Source organism: Peromyscus californicus, unplaced genomic scaffold (genome assembly GCF_007827085.1).
Source record: "Peromyscus californicus insignis strain IS unplaced genomic scaffold, ASM782708v3 Scaffold_5__1_contigs__length_169319896, whole genome shotgun sequence".
In the NCBI taxonomy this organism is placed as follows: domain Eukaryota; kingdom Metazoa; phylum Chordata; class Mammalia; order Rodentia; family Cricetidae; genus Peromyscus; species Peromyscus californicus.
Window position 1 is genome coordinate 113,019,848 of NW_026294573.1, and position 18,708 is coordinate 113,038,555.

Genomic DNA, 18,708 nt, shown 5'->3' on the forward strand with positions numbered 1-18,708 from the left:
CATGTCACAGGCAGCTGTCCAAACGTTGGACATATACTATTTTATTAAATTCTATCAAGAGGAATTTCAGGATCCAGAGACCCTTTGCTTAAAACAATTCACTGACTAGCATATTCCATATAAAAGCTGTTTTATTTGCAGTCAACCCACTCATCAGTTGGCAGGCATCTGAATTGTTTGACCTTTTGACTTTTATGTACACTGTTGCCAAGAAAATTCAAGTCTAACTTTTTGTGTGGACACAGTTTTTATTTCTCCTCAGTATATGCCTGAAAGAAGAATGGGTGAGTCCTTCTGGTTAAGTACATACTTACTTACCACTTTGAGGAACTACCAACCTCTCTGCCAAATTGACACTGTCAACCTCAGTACATTTTATAGGCTTTCATTTTCTATTCATCATCACTTACTACTTTCTTTAAACTGTTTTCAAAAACCAGTGGTCTCTAAAGTATTTTGAATGAAAAAACATTCCAACGGGCTCATGTATTTGAATACTTGGTCCCCAATTGGTGACACTGTTTGCGGGGGTTGTTGAAATACATCACTGGAGGCAGGCTTTGAGAATGGATAGCCTTGCCCCACTTCCAGTTTGCCTTCTCTGTTTCCCAGGGTGCCAACAACAAAATGTAACCATCCAGCTTCCTGCTCCATCCACCTGCAGCCATGTCATACCTGCCATTATGGACTGGAACCACATACCAAAATAAGCTTTCTTCATATTCTCGTCATATTTTAATCACAGCAAAAGAAAAGTAACGAATATAGTCTCTTTCAGCAATTCATAATTATATGAATTAACAGGGAGAAGAAGCAAACAGGAAACAGTTCACAGAGTTATTTACACAATACACCAAAGAACAGGTAATTCTACAGGAGTGGCAAGGAGGAAATATGGCCTTTTAAATCTATTTGTATGGAAACAAGAAAAGTAGTGGCAAATATCTAAATGTATTATGTACCCAGTTTTGTTCTATTTTACACATTTATTCCTCATAAAAGTCCTATGAAGACAATTTCTAGTTTACCAATTGTGGTGATTTGAATGAGAATGACCCCTCTAGGCTCATATTTTGAATGCATTGGTCTCCAGTTGGCGGAACTGTTTGAGAAGGATTAGCTAAGGCTAGTCTCAGTCCCAGTTTCTCTGCCGCAGCTTCCCCACCCCTAGGCGTACCTCCTGGTTATCTCCAAGTGTGAGAGAGCTCTCAGCTCCTTGCTCCAGTGTCCTGTCTGCCTGGCTGCTGTCATAGTCCAACCATGATGGTCCTGGACTCTAAGAACACTAGCCCCAAATTAAACACTTTCTTTCCGAAGTACCTTGGTCAGAGTGTTTTACCACAGCAAGAGGAAAGTAACTGGACAGGGATGAAGAAACAGAGGCACAGAAAGAAAGTACTATGCCAAAGGCCACAGAGCTACAGCAAGATAATTTCAACCCAGGCAGTCTGTCTCTCAAATCTGTGCTCTTAACTGCTGTGCAATACAACAAATCTCTACCCTTCACTGTAAGTCAGTGATACTGCACTCAAGAGTTTACAATTTCCAAAACGGAGCCTACCTGTGTGTAATTCACGGTTTAACTATGGATTTGGACTATAAAACACTTAATATAAAACCACAGTATTTTCAAAACAATGGATTTTTAAAAGCTATGTTTATAAAATTAAACACTTAAATTGTTAAGATACACAAAATTTATTTTAGGCCATGATGAAGTGATGTCAGATTAATATAGCTCCATTTTTCAAAAATGGTCAAGAATTGGAAAGATCAGCTTCAGATTTTTAGTTGCTACCAGCAGGGTAATAAATGTAACAGAATAGATTTTTCTCTTCATATTGAACTTGGACCTAACACAACTATTATTACTGTATTATACCACCTAAATGAAACTCAAAGTCATACCAAGAAAACCTAAAAGTCTCACTTAAAATAACTCACTGCAGACATTTTCAAAAATTGGTATACCTTTCAAAACACACTTCCATTTTAAATTTCCTAGAAATATTTGGAATCAATTTTTAAAATATATTAAGCTATCTGATGGCATTTTAATATTTCTGCCTCACTTCACTGTATATGTCCTGCTCCTTATATTTCAGGCAGTGCCACATTTTAAACATTGTGTGTGTTGTGGGAAGGGGTGTGTGTGTGTGTGTGTGTGTGTGTGTGTGTGGAGAGAGAGAGAGAGAGAGAGAGAGAGAGAGAAGAAGAAGAGGAGGAGGAGGGGGAGGGGAGGGGAGGGGAGGGGAGGGGAGGGAAGAGGAGGGGAGGGAAGGGGAGGGGAGGGGAGGGGAGGGGAGGGGAGGGGAGGGAGGGGAGGGGAGGGGAGGAGAGGGGAGAAGAGGTGCATGTCTGTGTATTAGGTGTGTGCAGGAGCCTATAGAGGTCAAAAAAAAAAAATACTGGATCCCCTAGAACTGTAGTTACAGACTGTTGTGAGTCACCAAGTGGGTGTTAACAACCAAATCTGGATACCCTGCAAAAAAAGTGCCCATAACCACTGAGCCGTGTCTGCAGCTATTCTCCCTTCAAAACATGCATATTTGTAGCAACTGAGCTGCTGTGGAACATTAGACAATACCTCACTTATGTAGTTAAAATATATCACATAACATTCTTTACATGGAAAAGCATTTTGGCTAACAAATATTTCATATAACAGTTACCATGTAATAGTTCATATCAATATTTTTAATTGACACCTGTCTTAAATAAACTATCTACACTGGTGTACCTTAAATAAATCAAGAAGTCACATTAAACAGTGACATTTTGATATTTAAAATGTAATGCATTTTTTGTTTTAAAAAAGCATATATTTTTAAAAGAATAAAAATTTGAGAAACAATATAAAAAAAGGATTCAGTTACATTTTATTACATTGCATTATAATAGATAATTGCAGGAAAATAGTTAACAATTTTTGCAACTTAGAGAGATGGGCATTCTCTTTATCCTCAGGTAGCTTTAAAGTGTTACTGCCAAACATATGATCTATAAAAACCAAAACTCAAGCTTTTTCAAAATTGGATGAAACAAAAAAAACCAGACACAATAGCCAATATTCACAAATAAAATATTATAAACACAGTATTAGAGAAAAAGAAAATATTAATAATGAAGTCGTTTAATAAATTTTACTTTCTTGGTGAAAGCTTACTTGCCAGTGTTCTGGAGAGGTGGCTCAGCAGTTAACAACACTTGCTACTCTGAGCACCTGCTACTTGTTCAGGGACCCAGGTTCAGTTGCTAACATCCATATGGCAGTTCACATCTACCTATGACTGCAGTTACAGGAGATTTGATAGCCTCTTCTGACTAGCTCAGTCACCAGGCATGCATATGGTACACATACAGAAATTCAGACACTCTACATACACATAAAATAAAAAAAAATACATCTTTAAAAAAAAACCTTACTTTCCAAGGCCAGATGTGGTGGTTCACACCTAAAATCCCAGCACTAAGGATTCTGAGAGAGGCTCTCCATTAGTTCTAGGCCAGTCTGGCTAAAGAGAAGGATTCTGTCTCAAAAAAGCAAAAGCAAAGCAAAATATAACTTTCCAAAACCATAAACATCTCTGTTTTCTGAAAAATGGCCCCACCAGAATAATCTCCATCATGCACTGTTTCTGAAGTGGGGTGGTCTTCCGTAAGTCTCCAGTCTTGCTTACTGGAGTACAGCCTCCACAGCTAAACAGAATGTTAATATACCAAACACTACATCAGAAAAAATAAACTTGACTCAATATTTATCAAAAATTTAGACAAAATAAATTATTTTCATAAACAGCCTCCCAACATGCAGGTGCGTGTTTGTATATACAACCTGTTCCTATAGTCTAAAATTATCTATAAGGGGCTAGGTAGATAGCTCAGCAGGTAAAGGTTCTTGCCACCAACACTTGATAACCTGCTGACCCACATGTTTAAAGAACTGACTTCTACAAGTTGTCCTCTGAAAACTATACACATACACACAGACACATACATACACACACACAAATAAATAAAATTACCTATCCATGATTAGTAACAGACAAAGAGACCTGAATATAAACTCAGGAGCCAGAGGAAATTATTCTTTAACTAATTTTTGCTATTAAGTACAATGGCAAATTAAGTCACAAAAAGTATAAAATATTAAACACTGTAATTTTAAAAACTAGCATTAATGCACATTATTAACCAAGTACCTTTCTTTACTTAGGACTCACTATATTACACAACACCCTTTTTGAATATTTATATTCTCTTAGAAGATTAATACTTAATCTTCAGAGTCTGGACTTTTGCAATCAATAATACGCTCTTGTCTCTGTCATCTATAAAGGTGCATCTGTACTTTACCTTTGACAGACAAAACAAACTTCAATGGCACGCCCTGCAAACTTTATCCCTTTGCTATCATTATCCTAGTTACTTCCTCCTTTTCCCTCAATTATACATTTCCTATTTTGTTGTATTTACTTTGATAAGATTTTAAAATTTATGAAAAAACAAGGTTTTGAAAATACAATAAACATTCACACTAAAACATCTTTTACAATAGGAGTCAACATTAATAATAGGTAGTAATAGAAAAAAATGAATATTATGAAAACTCTAGGTCAATAATGAAAAACTTCCCCTAATAAAGTATAGACAAATGCCCTTCAAAGGAAAAACCTCACTGACTGGGTGCCTGTGGTTATAAAACCAATGATCTCATAGAGAGAATTTGATTGATGAGATTTTAGTAACATCTATATTTTATACTGAAAACTTTAAAATTTGAAAAAAGCTTTGTTGACAGTCTTAGGTATATACAAAAAGTAAATGCTGCTGGGCGGTGGTGGCGCACGCCTTTAATCCCAGCACTCAGGAGGCAGAGGCAGGCGGATCTCTGTGAGTTCGAGGCCAGCCTGGTCTCCAAAGTGAGTTCCAGGAAAGACGCAAAGCTGCACAGAGAAACCTTGTCTCGAAAAACCAAAAAAATAAAAAAAAAGTAAAAAAAAAAAAGTAAATGCTATGTGAAAATGAGATACATATGTAAAAAATATAATATTTTACTTTCTTTTTCAGAGTAATGTAAACTAGCCTATAAACAGGAAAGTCTTAAATGAAATATAATTTCATGCAAATCGGACAGGAGGTGGGGTGAAACCTCACGAAGATAGCCAGGTATGGTGATACAAGCTCATAATCCCAAGACTTGGGAAGCAATAAGATCTTGAGTTCAAGACTAGCTGGGGCTACAAGGTAAGATCAGATTTCAAAAACTAAACAAAATCCCTATTTGGGCCTAGAGTGCACACTTACCCTTCTCCTCCCATTCTTGTTATCTTAAGTCGAAAATCCACAGAGTTCAGACTGGGAGGTTTCCATTTCAAAATATCATCACATCGACCAGGTTTGTATTTCTAAAGTAAATTAAAATAAAGCAGTAATTAGGAAAAAGGTAAAATTTAGGGTTCAATTCATTAAGCATAATATTACTTTTTATTAAGCAACACTGCTATTTTTTATTTCCATTTTTGTTTTTTAATTACATTTATTTATTTATTTATTTATTTGTTTATGTGTGTGCAGGTGGGTGTGTTCTTGCCAAGGCTCATGTATGGTGGTCAGACAAAACTTGCAGGATGTTAGATCTCAAGAAATTCCTTTTGCCTAAGTCTGACATTTAGACAAAAGCCAGCATTCCCTCAGAGATTTAAAAAGATAGTTTTTATTTATCTTTTTAAATAAAAGGAATCATTCTCCTTACCTGTGGCAAAGGGGGGATATGGCTCCTCTATTAACCTATGCCTGAGGTGCCTGCTTAACAAATCAAAGGCTACCAGTCTCTCTTAGCATCACCAATACCTGTTAAAGAGTCATTCTGGCTAGCATACCCACCCCCAATGTCAGCATCTCCAGCCTGAGCTTCACTCCCCTTTCGCACAGCTTATCTTCCCTACATAACCCATCCATTTTGGCTTTGTGGGTTCTTGGCCTCTTGGTCTCCTGGCTCACTCCTTGCCTCTAAGCCTCCCTTTCTCCTCTCTCTTCTCTTCCTCTCTCACCGCCCACGCCCCAAATCTGGACTCTTCCAGAAGCCTCTGGCTGAATCCCCCCTAACATCTACAATAAACCTTCTACATCACCGTACCTAGGAGCAGTTGTATCCTCATTTTTCTGTTTGTCTGGTGCCAAAAGCTCAGGATTGGCATATCTGATTTCCCTTCAGGGACTCAGCCGCTCCATGCGAAGCTGCTGATTTGACTCTCCTAAGGTATGTACGGATCATTTATTTATGCTGGCTTCTGTTACCCATCAAATTTTACTTCACATTCTAGATAGAGTCCAACTCTTCATCTGCTTCTTCCCTCCACCTGCTCAAATCACTGGCCTCTCATCTACTCTCTAAGTATCTCTCTGGCTACTTACTACGTAGGGCCTGCTACACCTTCCTGGGGCATCTCTTTATGCCCTCCATGTGAGCACATCTCTCTTTCTAAAGTCACTTACCCGTCTCCTTCTATGGGAACCCTCCCTGGGCCTCTCCTTGTCCCCACAGCAGCTACCTTCTCCACCTCTTCAGCTGTTTTCTCCTCTCCTCCTCTACTGAATAAGCGTCACCCTAGAGCTGCCTGCTTTGTCTACTAATACTACAAAAAAGGCACACTGTTGTGTCAGCAGGCTCCTCTCACCCTACGGAGCCCCTGACATCTGGAAAGGAACGCCTCTGTTCTGCGGTTTGGAACATCTCTCTGACAAGTCTCTCGTTCCAATTCTCAACACCACTGACACTTACTCCCGCAGCCCTTTGTTCTCAGACCCTTCCTAGAACTTCATCTCACCTCCCTGAAGGAGCTGCCCAGAGTCTCACAGCTTCTCTAAGCCTGTCTGGGCTACTGTACTGTCTGTCTCTTAGCTTCCTTCCTCTTGGAGCTTCCAGGAATCCTCCCCCTCCTGTGGAGTCCCACTTCATGACCCTTTCTCCTTAATTTCCCCCATGGACTCAGAGATTTTATTAAAGCCTCACCATGTTACTACAAACAACTTGGCTTCAATACAAACCAATGGCCAAAGATTAACACACTAGATTTCCAAATTCTCTCATATGGTAACATCGTTTGCACCACACAAACAAATGATCCCAAAATCTCTTATATCTAAACTTGCTCTGTTCTACACTCCCACAAGTATCCTATCTCTAAGGTTTTGCTATTTTCCACTCTTAAAAATCTTTTATCTCTATGATTTCTTTGCTCTCTGCTCTCAAAAAAAAAAAAAATCTCCAAAGAATTTATGCTATAAACTATCCCTGGATTTGTAAGTTCATTGGGTATGATTAAAAAAATCTGTAACAAAACTTAGCTCAAAACTTATAACAAAGGCTTATAATTTAAAAATCCATACATAGGTAATCTTAATTTGCTACAATACACTATATATGTGACTCAACTCTTGTTTAGAATATACTGCATATGTAACTTGGATTCCACTTTTGATTAAAAAATAAATCTACCAAAAAATAGATATTTGAAGTAGCAACTATGTGGCTTGTCTCCATCTTGGCTGATGACATACAATGCAACTGCCATCTTGATTAAGATGACCACATGATATAAACTAACTAAGGCAGCACCTAGGAAAACTACTCAGTCCTACTAGCTCTTGGTTTATCATCGGATCTCCTTTTTTAGACTAAGGAAGCAACAGCAGGTCTCTAAAATAGTTTGGATTAGCATGCATTTTTGTATAATGATAAATTCCTAAGGTTATAAAGATATACTCTACTCAGGTTAACAGTAATTGACTTAAAGACAGATGTCTGGTCTCTTAGCAAGATTCAACTGAAAATTGATTTCTTTTTCTGAACTTTCATAAACAAGAGTCTGCCATTTTTGTATGGCATGGGAAAGATCATCAATAAGCAGATAGATTGCTATTTCCCCTGTTAAGAGAAGAAAATCAAGTTCAGAAAAGAAGTGGCAAGCCATCAATCAATGGTTCGGGGATAAAGGTCTTTGCCAATAAAGCCTGATAACCTGAATTTGATCCCTATAACCCACATATTTTAAGGAGAAAACTGACTCCTGTGAAAGAAAAAGTGAAGACATGACTTCTCCTAGGTGTGGGTTGAGAAAGTTTTTACTGTAGATATGAGGGAGAGCATAGCCAGAGGCATCTGGAAGGGCCTAGACTGAACCAGGCCATGAGAGGAGAGAGGGAAGGGAAGAGTGAGAGAGAAGAGAGAAGGGGGCTACAAGAGGAGCTGATGACCAGGAGTCCAGGAGAGCATACAGGAACCAGAAGGACACAGTCAAAATGGCTGAGGTTATATAGGGATCATAGGCTGGAAGAATGGGAGTGAAGCTCAGGAGTTGGGAAAGCTTGAGGGTAGGAGGGAGGATATGCCAGCCAGGATGACTCTGTAACAGGTACTGGAGATGCTGAGAGATCTGGTGGCCAGTGTGTCCGATTGATGTGTTACACGCACCTTAGGCATAGGAGGAAACATATGACCCTTTTGCCAGAGACTATCTTCGTAAGAACCTGAGGGAATGTTGGCTTTTGTCTACATGTTACACTTTGGGAAAAGGAATTTCTTGAGACCTAGCATTTCGTGTGGAGAATTCTCAAAAAGCTAAATCTGCCATAAGACCAATCATATTCCCAAAGGTCTCTACATCCTACTCCACAGATACTTGCTCAGCCATGTTCACTGCTGCTCTTCTCACAATAGGTAGGAAATGGAAACCACCTCAATGTCCTACAACGGACAAACGGAGAATGAAAATGTGCTATATATACACTATGCAACACTACTATTCAGCCGTAAGGAAAACTGAAATCATGAACTCTATAGGTTCATGAATGGAACTAGGAAAGATTATACTGAGTGAGGTAATACAGGTCCAAAAAGACAACAAATGTTTTCTCTTATTGGAGGCTCCTAGCTCCAAATCCTGAGGTGTGAGTACAAGGCCTGTAGTAACTACAGAAACCAGGAAAGTAAAATGGAACCATTGCAAGGATGGAGTGTTAGAGAGCAATAGAGAGGGGGGGACTAGCAAGGTACACATGATCTGAGCAGGAAGATGGGGGAAGGGGTGCTCCTTAGGGAGGGGGCGGAGTAAATGCAGAAGACAGGAGGTGAGTAAAGGGCAATAGCAAGATATAAGTGATCTAGTGAGAAAACAGGAAGAGGGGAAGTAAATATAGAAGGTAGGAGTAGGCCGGGCGGTGCTGGCGCATGCCTTTAACCTCAGCACTCGGGAGGCAGAGCCAGGCGGATCTCTGTGAGTTCGAGGCCAGCCTGGACTACAGAGTGAGTTCCAGGAGAGGCGCAAAGCTACACAGAGAAACCCTGCCTCAAAAAACCAAAACAAAAAAAAAAGAAGGTAGGAGCAGAGTAAAATAACAATAAGATGTCTGAAAAAGTCACAAGGAATCATACTATTAACTATCTACTGAACTGGGGGGAAAAAAACCATTAAGGTGAGTGTACACGTGTACGTGTACATGTATATGTGTGTGTGTGTGTGTGTGTGTAGGTAGGTAGGTATGTGAAAACTATGTATGTATATGTATGTATGTATGTATGTATGTATGTATGTATAGTTTTAGTAAACTTCTCATCTGGGCTGACAATACTCCATCCAACAACCAAAGACCACCTAAAGAAACTTCCAATACCAAACATGAGAAGCTCTCTTTTGAGTTGTTGGCCAAAGCTGTCCATGAGACTCCTAAAAACATACAGCCCTATTGCTGTTGCCTTTGGCTACTCCCCACCACCACCTACTGTGGAAGGTTAAGTCCCCATTGCAGAAGGCACCGTGCACTTCAGAAACAGGACCCAGACACCCCAAGCTGGAACTGACCTGTATACCCCCTTCCTTAAGGACTAGTTTTCACGGTACCAGAAGGTACCATGCAAGCTTCCAAAGGAAGGAAGCAACTAACAGTCCTACTCAGCTATGACCCTTCTGAACCACCACATCAAGGACCAGCATAGCATAACAATCCTGAGAGTGTACTAGTGTAGCATAAATACACTGGCAGTAACTAACAGTTCTCTAACTGGACTTAATATCAGCTCAACAAGAGGAATACTGTGCTTGATACTGGAAACTAAATATCTAGTAGTTAACTGAGTTAGCTACTCAGTACTTGTGAAGTCATGGTTATTGAAAGAGAATCTACAATCACACATTTACCAAACCAGCATAATCTCTAATAATAATCCATAAACATCTGCCCTTATACACACAGGTAAGTGTAGTTTTCATCTCTCATCAAAGAACGTTGCAACTGACAGAGACCATTACAGAAAACCACAGCCAATCAATACACAGTTGGGAACCCAGTCCCAATGTATACATAGACAAAACATTTCCACATCCAAGGCTCAGGTAACACTGAGAAAGAGGGGGTCAGAAAGATTCTAAGACCCAGAGGCTCAGGGAGTTTGTCATGAGACTATGTCTCTTAGAAACATCAGAAGCTACATATGTAAAATCTCACCAACATGACCACCCAAGTGTGAGCTAAACAAGGATGACACCAATGGACATGCCAAACTCAATGGGGAAGAGTCCACAAGTCCTCAACTCTACACAAAGAACTATTAGGAAACTGAGGCAAGCTGGAAGCAGTAGAGGTGGTCTTCCTCAAAGAAAAGCACACCAATTAGTTGTCTAGTGCCTAACGGTCATCCCTGAAAATACACATACAAGTAACATACGAACTAAACAGGTTAAATTTAGGAATAAATATGTATATACATATACATATCTTCATGTTGTAAAAATTACTGAAAAAAGAGGCCATGAATTTGAAGGAGAGAGAGAAGGAGAATACGGAAGGATTTAGAGGGAGGAAAGGTAAGGGAGAAGTGTTGTAACTAAATTATAGTCTTGAAAATTTGAAAATGGACAAAACCCAAGAAAGAATCTAAACATGGTAGCATTTTAAAAAATGTAATTTCATTTTTTTATCATTTTTAACTTTTTTAATTCATGTATGCACATGAATGTTTAGCCTGCATATATGTATGTGTATCACATGAATACCTGGTGCCCACCACACTTAGAAGAGGGTGTCAGATCCCCCTAGAACTAGAATTAAGATGATTATGAGCTAGTATGTAGTACTGTGAAAGGAACCCAGGGCCTACTGAAAAGCAACAAGTGCTATAAACTGCTAAGCAATCTCTCCAATCCCTAAATGTAACTCTATTTATTTTAATCTATGTGTATGTGTGTGCAAATGCCACTTGTGCGGGCAGTTACAGAAGACAGAAATGGACACCAGATCCCTAGTTGGGAGCCACCAAATGATCTCAATGCTGGTCCTCTGAAAGACCAGCAAAGGCTACGTACCTCTCCTGCCCTAAAACCATAAAATCTTAGAAGAAAACGCAGAGTAAATCTTTATGGTTGTAGATTTAGTTAAGGGAATTTTAAACTGAGCATCAAAAGCATGAGTAAGTACAAAAGAAAAAAGGAAAGATAAATCTGTATCGTTGTAGGATCTTTATCCTTCATAGGGCACTGTTAAGAGGAAGACTGGAACTACTATTTTATACCTGACAAGCGTTTAGCATCTGGAATATATAATTTTAACCTACATTCCAACAGTAAGTCAGACACAACTTAACAATAGTTAAAGGACTTCAACAATTTTCCAAAAAGCATAATTAAATAAATGACTAGTAGCTAAATTTTGATAAATGCATTTTCATCACCTATTGAGACATTCAAGCAGTTTATAACTTCTAATCGGCTAATATTCTATTGTTACAATGTTAACAGCATATTTGGTTGATCTGTTTTCTTTAAAAAAAAAACCCTATACTGGTGATAAACTTCACTGGAGGGCTAAATGTATCTTGAGAACACAGTTAGGGGAGTGTTTTATTTGGCCTAATTTATTAAGTATTTACTAAGGCCTAATTATTGAAAAATGAGTATTTTAAGGCTTATGGCAGGAAGTAAATCTTAGCAAAAACGTAAGAGCAGAACACAAGATTTACCAAGCAGAAGTAAGTATGTGAATTTAGTGACTATGTAAAATGGGAGCAGATCATAGAGACATTCAGGAAAGCAAAGTAGCTAAGCGACTTCATTTTCTTTCTTTCTTTCCTTCTTTCCTTCCTGTCTTCTTTTCTTTCTTCCTTCCTTCTTTCATTTTTAAATGTTGAGACAGGGCATCATGCAGTCCAGGCTGGCCTCAAACTTGCTATGTGGCTGAAGATGGCCTAGAATTTCTGATCCTCCTGAGTGCTGAGATGAGCCCAGACCCTTCTACTTAGTAGGCAACACTCTACCAACTGATCTCCATATCCCCATACACATTATAAGTATTATTTCCATACACACAAAATCGCATTAGAACCACTTTTGTAAAATGCATAAAAACTGTAAAAGACCCTAGCCACAGGAACACAAATTTCAAACCCAAGTCAGTATCATGACAATTTAGTATAATTTGTTTGTTTGTTTGTTTGTTTGTTTGTTTGTTATAAAAGAGAAAGCACTGGAGTTCCTAAGAAACATTTTCTGGGCCAGGTGTGGTGGTATGCATCTTTAAACCCTGCACACAGGAGGCAGAGGCAATTAGATCTCTATGAGTACTGGGCCGGTCCGGGCTACAGAGTGAGACTCTGTCTCTTGGGGTAGGAGGAACACATGGAACACCTTTTCCATGTAGCTCATTTAAGAACAAAATAAAAAGGGCTGGAGAGACAGCACTGACTAAAAGCACTTATACCTGGATTTGGTTCTCAGCATTCACATGGTTACAACCATCCCAAACAATGGTTCCAAGGGACTAATGTCCTCTTAGGACCACTGTGGGCATCAGACAAGCACACGATGTGCAGATATACATGCAAGCAAAATACCCAGACATATAAAATAAAATTTTTAAACCTCAAAAGTAATAAAAAAGAACATAATATAGAGCATTTTCCCAGGTATTATGATTAAAAGTGGATAAATTTAAAGTCAAATACCTACTGCTTCAATGTGTCAGTGCATTTCCTCCCCATATTTGCCACAACAGATTCACTTAGGTGACATACACACTTCTCAGTGACTGGAAAGAAAACTCTTTAGACTTGCTTTGCATAGAGTTTTCTTACTGCTCAAAGTGGAAAATGTTTCCAATTGTTAACTCATCTCTGAAAAGACTATGATAAAAATTAGTACAAAATGGGTCATGAGGTAACAAAGAAAGTAAGGAAGAAAGGAGTGTCTGCAGAAAAGAATGAGCTGAAAAGCAAGAGAGCAAGCCCTTGTGCCTCATAATGCCTATGCTTAGCCCTTCTGAATCCATCCACAACCCTGGCCAAGGGAATTCATACTCAGAGACAAATCATTGTGTATTTGTTTGTTTGTTTGTTTGTTTGTTTATGGTAAATGTTAGCAAAAAAGAGGTAAATAAATAGAATTCTTTTTTCATAGTCTCCAAAGTAATAGGGCCAAGATATTACATAAAAAGGGTTAAGGCTTTTGAAAGTAAATACATATGACTTATCACATTTGAAATACAAACTCTTGCTGAAGTCTACAAGTATATACATATTCTGGTATATAATAAGGAGTGATGAATTTTAATTACACTGAACTCACCAGCATGCATTCAGATTAAAATCATTATCAAAGCTCTAGGTAACTGATAAATGATACCTACAAATAAACCTGATTTTAACAAGTGAACTGTTTAAAAGAGAAAAACTAAAGAAATACTTGTGTTTGAATACAAACCGAATGTAATTTGAGATGTCCCCAGTATTTAAAGAAGCAACAAACGCAATCAACGTAAATATTAAAAATATTAGAATATGAGAAGGAAATGTTTAATAAAACATAGCAGAGGCTCTGTTCAAAGTACAGTTTAGTATGGCTATAAGGAAAAGAAAGTATAAAAACTAGACAGAGGGAAAACTGACAGGTAGGTGTAAGGCAGCTCTTTTCAACTAGAGGCTGTCCCTTAAGAGTTGGCAATGCTGGAAAACACTGGCACAAGGAAGGTGTGTTACTGCCATCTAGTGGCACAAGCCAGAAACACCGCTTCAGCCCCTACACAGCCCTGAACAGGCCAAAGGAAGAAACCACAGCATAAATAAAGTCAGTGACAGTAACTGCATAGAAAGTAGTATGTTTAATTCTTCTTTGGCTCTACTAACTTAATAATGTAAAGGAAGTTTAAGATTTAAAGTTTTGCTTCCCTAAAAATAGGGTATCTAGACGTTCCTCAGCAACCTCCAGTAACAAAGTATGAACAGCCATGTTTGGAAAACACTACCTTTCTAGCTTCCCACCTGATGTTGTCTCTCTCTGCCTACCCGCTTACCACTTGCTATTATTCCATCCTTTAGTTTTAAATGAATATGTTCTTCACATATATATCCCCCTACCCCACTTTTTTTTTTCTGGTTCTCACTGTAACAGCTCCAAATCTACCCACAAAAATTAATCCCAAATCTTCATTTCTAGTTTTAATTACTCTCAAGGAAACCTAGGTGCTCCTTTATAAGTATGAATATATCGAGCACAAATCCAACACCTCTCAGGTCTAGGCAGCACCCTAAGGTTTTCAATCTAAAATGGAATCATTCGTTTGCTTCAACAAAAAGCTACCCTTTCTATCTTGATGAACAGGAACCTCCTACCTAGTCAGGTTCACTTTCTATATAGACCACTCTTGAGTCTCTATCACTCATCAAATACTCCCAGGAATTTCCCTTACTACTGTGATAACCCAGCTGTTATCCCTAGAGCCAACAGACCCTGTCAAATTCAACTGATCTTCAGTGCAGCTGATTAGCTAGCTGACTGAATAGGATTCAAGCTTTTGAAGTTAACAGGTAAGCCCCAATCTAGCCTCCTTTGTCTCCTCTAGTTTCCATCTTCTTCTGAAGTCTTTATATGGAATAATAAAGATAGTGGTAATTTCTAATAATTATGATTTACTGTGCATTTTTCCGACCAACCATGGGTGCTGTGTGCTATCAAATGACATGATTCTTAGAATAGTCTATAAAGTAGGTTAATTCATCATAATCTCCTGTCTTCATAGAACACATAAAACAGAAAATAAGCAATGAGTCTAGACAGAATAAATATTCAAACCTAGATATATTATTCCACATTAAAATGCATACTAACTACTATGGTAAAATGGGCCAACAAAAGAACAGGAATTCACATCACACACACACACACACACACACACACACACACACACACACACACACACACACCTCAAAGTGATTAAACCTCTATCTGTAAAGCCAGGAAAAACCATAGGGGACAATCTCAAGAAGACTTTAAAATAAATTTCTAGACACAGCACTGCAACAAACATTAACATGAGAAGTACCACTCCATCACAATAAGAAAATTCTGTACAGGAAAGAAAATACATTACAGGTGAGCTACCAGGGGGTAGGGGATTAAATGTTCGAAAACCATGTGTCTAATAAGGTATTTAATATACAAAAATATATGGTCACGTAACTCAAAAATGAAATACAAATGACCCAATTAAAATAGGAACAAAGAACCTAAGCAAACACTTCTCAAAGGGAGAAACAGATGTTAACAGGCATGTGAGAAGGCACCTACCCAGCCATCTCCAATCAGCAGGGACTGGAAACAAAAATCTGAGTGGGAACCCACCTCACATCTACTCGGATTAATATTAGTAGAAAGACAAAAAAGAGCAAATGTTCTTGTGAAACAGGACAAAAAAGAAAGCACTGAATACCTGCTGAAAATTAGTACAGCACTATGGAGAATAGTGTGAAACTCCACGATGAAACTACCAAATGAGCCAACAATTCCATTTCTGAGTGCATCCAAAGGTACAGACAGTGGGATCACTGAGAGAAACCTGTGCTTCTACACTCTCTGCAGCACTGCTCACAATACCCAAAGTATGGTAACACTTAAATGTCTTTGATAGCTGCATGAACGTTTTAAAGGTAACAGATAAAGGTATTCTATTTACGGTGGAATATTAGTCAGCTTTAAAAAAAAAAAAAAAAAAAAAAAAAAGGTGTCCTGCCATGCTAGAGGACATTCTGTGAAGCAAAATATAGAAAAAGAGAACGTATGTGATCTCCATGTGCAATCTAAAATAAGCACTCATGAAAGCAGAGAGAGAGAGAGAGATGGTGTTGCCAGGAACTGTAAGGAGATGAGAAAGGCATGAAATTGACCAAACAATGGCACAAAATTAGTAAATTAGAGATGATTCATGTTAATTATATAAAATGGATTGATCATTTTACAATGATTATCAAAACACAAAGGTGTACACCTTAAAAATATACAATTTAGGGGGTGAAAGGATGGTTAAAAGCAGAGGTTAAGAGCACTTGCTGCTCTTGCAGGAGACCCAGTTTCAGTTCCCAGCACCTACATGCTGGCTCACAGCACCTCTAACTCCAGTTTCAAGGCATCTAACACTATCTTCTGGCCTCCTTAGGCACCAGCAAGACAAAATGGGGGCAAAATACCCATGTACATGAAATAAAAACAAATCTTTTTTAACAATACACAATTTGTGTAAGTAAAAAATGTCACAAAATATAGAATTTAAACTATAAACAGTTAAAGATGTTATCTCTTTGATATCTTCTAAAGCCCTATATGTTCACAAATGTACAAATCTAAAATATTACAAAGAATAAGAATTACCAAAGCAGAGTGCCCCAAGGCTGCTCTGAATGCTCTGGAGATTCTGCAGCATCCCCTGGCACCAGAGCAGCAAGCACCACTCCCACAGACACCATCAACTACCACCTAGAAAGTTAAAATTACCCAAATACTGATTGATCTAAAGTCTGCATTCATTCAATCCTCACCCTCAACAAATATTTATCAATCACCCACAATACCAACCTCTGCTAGAAGCCAGAGGCATAAAGACAAGGGGGGAGTCCAGGTGAACGTTCGTTACAACAAACTGAACAATTTAATGATATATGAAGTTCAAAGTATGATGAGAGCATAAGAAACAGCACTGTCAAGAAGACAGGAAATAAAATATATGCTGAGGATTATACACACATACACACACAAAAAAAAAAAGGTTAAGAGCAGGTAGAAACAAGAGAGAACCTGAATAACAAATGCATTCAAAGTTCACCCATGACAAAGTGCTCAACAATGTCTCTGGAAAGCAACCTGTACAAGCATCAAAAAAACCAAGGCAGCCGGGCGGTGGTGGCGCACGCCTGTAATCCCAGCACTAGGGAGGCAGAGCCAGGCGGATCTCTGTGAGTTCGAGGCCAGCCTGGGCTACAGAGCTAGTCCAGGACAGGCTCCAAAGCTACAGAGAAACCCTGTCTCCGAAAACCAAAAAAAAAAAAAAAAACCAAGGCAGCCTTGATGAATGCCTGTAGGACCCACCCAGTCTACTTTTAAGGGGGGGGGGGGGGGGGGGGCGGGGAGAAATTTTAAATATCACTGAAATTCAATAAATACTCTGGGGCCAGCATAGAAAACTCACAGCTTATCTGTCAGCAAAGTTTCTCCAGGGAAAGCAACACACCTAGGTAGCACATAAAGGAAAAATAAGACACAGACACAGACACACACACACACACACACACAAAGAAAATGCAAGTACAGCCAGAGACACTTATGTAAGCATATGTCTAAACTACTTCAGTTTGTAACTCTTACCAAATGCACTGGTCTACCTAGAGTAGACCAGCACAATTCTTAACTTCGAAAATACAGCATGGGGTTGGAGATATGGCTCAGTAGTTAGGAGCACGGGCTGATCTTCCAGAGAACTGGATTCAATTCCCAATACCCATAGAACAGCTAATTGTAACTCCAGTTCCAAAGGGATTTGGGCCGACTCTGGACTCTATATAAGTGGTACACAGAATGCAGGCAGAACAATCAACTACAGAAAATAAAAATAAATATAGAAAAATGTTCAAATAAATAAATGAAACACTACTTGGGAGGCTGAGGCAGACAGATCTCAGTGAGTTCATGAGTCAATATGGTTTACACAGCCAGCTCCAGCCCAGCCAAGGATACACAGTAAGACCCTATCTCACAATTAATTAATTAAGTTAATTAAATAAAGCACAAAGTCCAATTTCTTCTTCTAAACTTGTACAATGCTGGGTTGGAGACTAGCTCAGGGACTTAGCAAGTACATGTTCAATCCCTAGTACCAAAGGAAAAGAAAAAAAAATTCATACATTAGCTGCAAAATGTTTATTTTTAAATACCTCCTAAACTGTAGAATTGTTACAAACATGAGTGGCAGGCAGTGTAGACAATAAGCCCTACCTTTTCATTATGATTCTAGTATGACCCTACAAATGCTTAAAAAAAAAAAAAAAAAAAAAAAAAACCTTATCATTAGCAAAATATGTTAAAATAGAAATATCTGGAAAAACACTAAAATGTAAAGTGCAAAATAATAACCACTTTGAAAGCTGAGTGGAAATAAGAATGAATTAATGTACTAATTACTTGCTTAGATGTGAATAAAGGAACCATGCAAACCTAGGGGAAAACTAACTGGAGGTGAGGGCATGAGGGAGGGCACAAGCCTTTAACTCCAGGCAGAAGCAAGCAGATCTCAGTGAGCTTGAGGCCAGCCTAGGCTACACAATGAGGCCCATCTAAAAATTTTAAAAAATAATCATAATAATAATAACTAAAGGAGAGGAGAATCATAAAGAGG

The 18,708-nt window shown here is 38.5% G+C and overlaps 1 protein-coding gene across 6 annotated transcripts in view; it reads right to left on the reverse strand.

Annotated features, from left to right (window-relative positions):
* The window catches only part of Rngtt (RNA guanylyltransferase and 5'-phosphatase), a 217,531-nt gene that overhangs the window by 106,585 nt on the left and 92,238 nt on the right, over positions 1 to 18,708 (reverse strand). For all 6 annotated transcript variants that reach the window (XM_052716753.1, XM_052716748.1, XM_052716749.1 and 3 more), the window contains exon 13: positions 5,308 to 5,408. In XM_052716753.1, the coding sequence (XP_052572713.1) occupies positions 5,308 to 5,408 (101 nt within the window). The remainder of the gene's footprint in view (positions 1 to 5,307; positions 5,409 to 18,708) is intronic.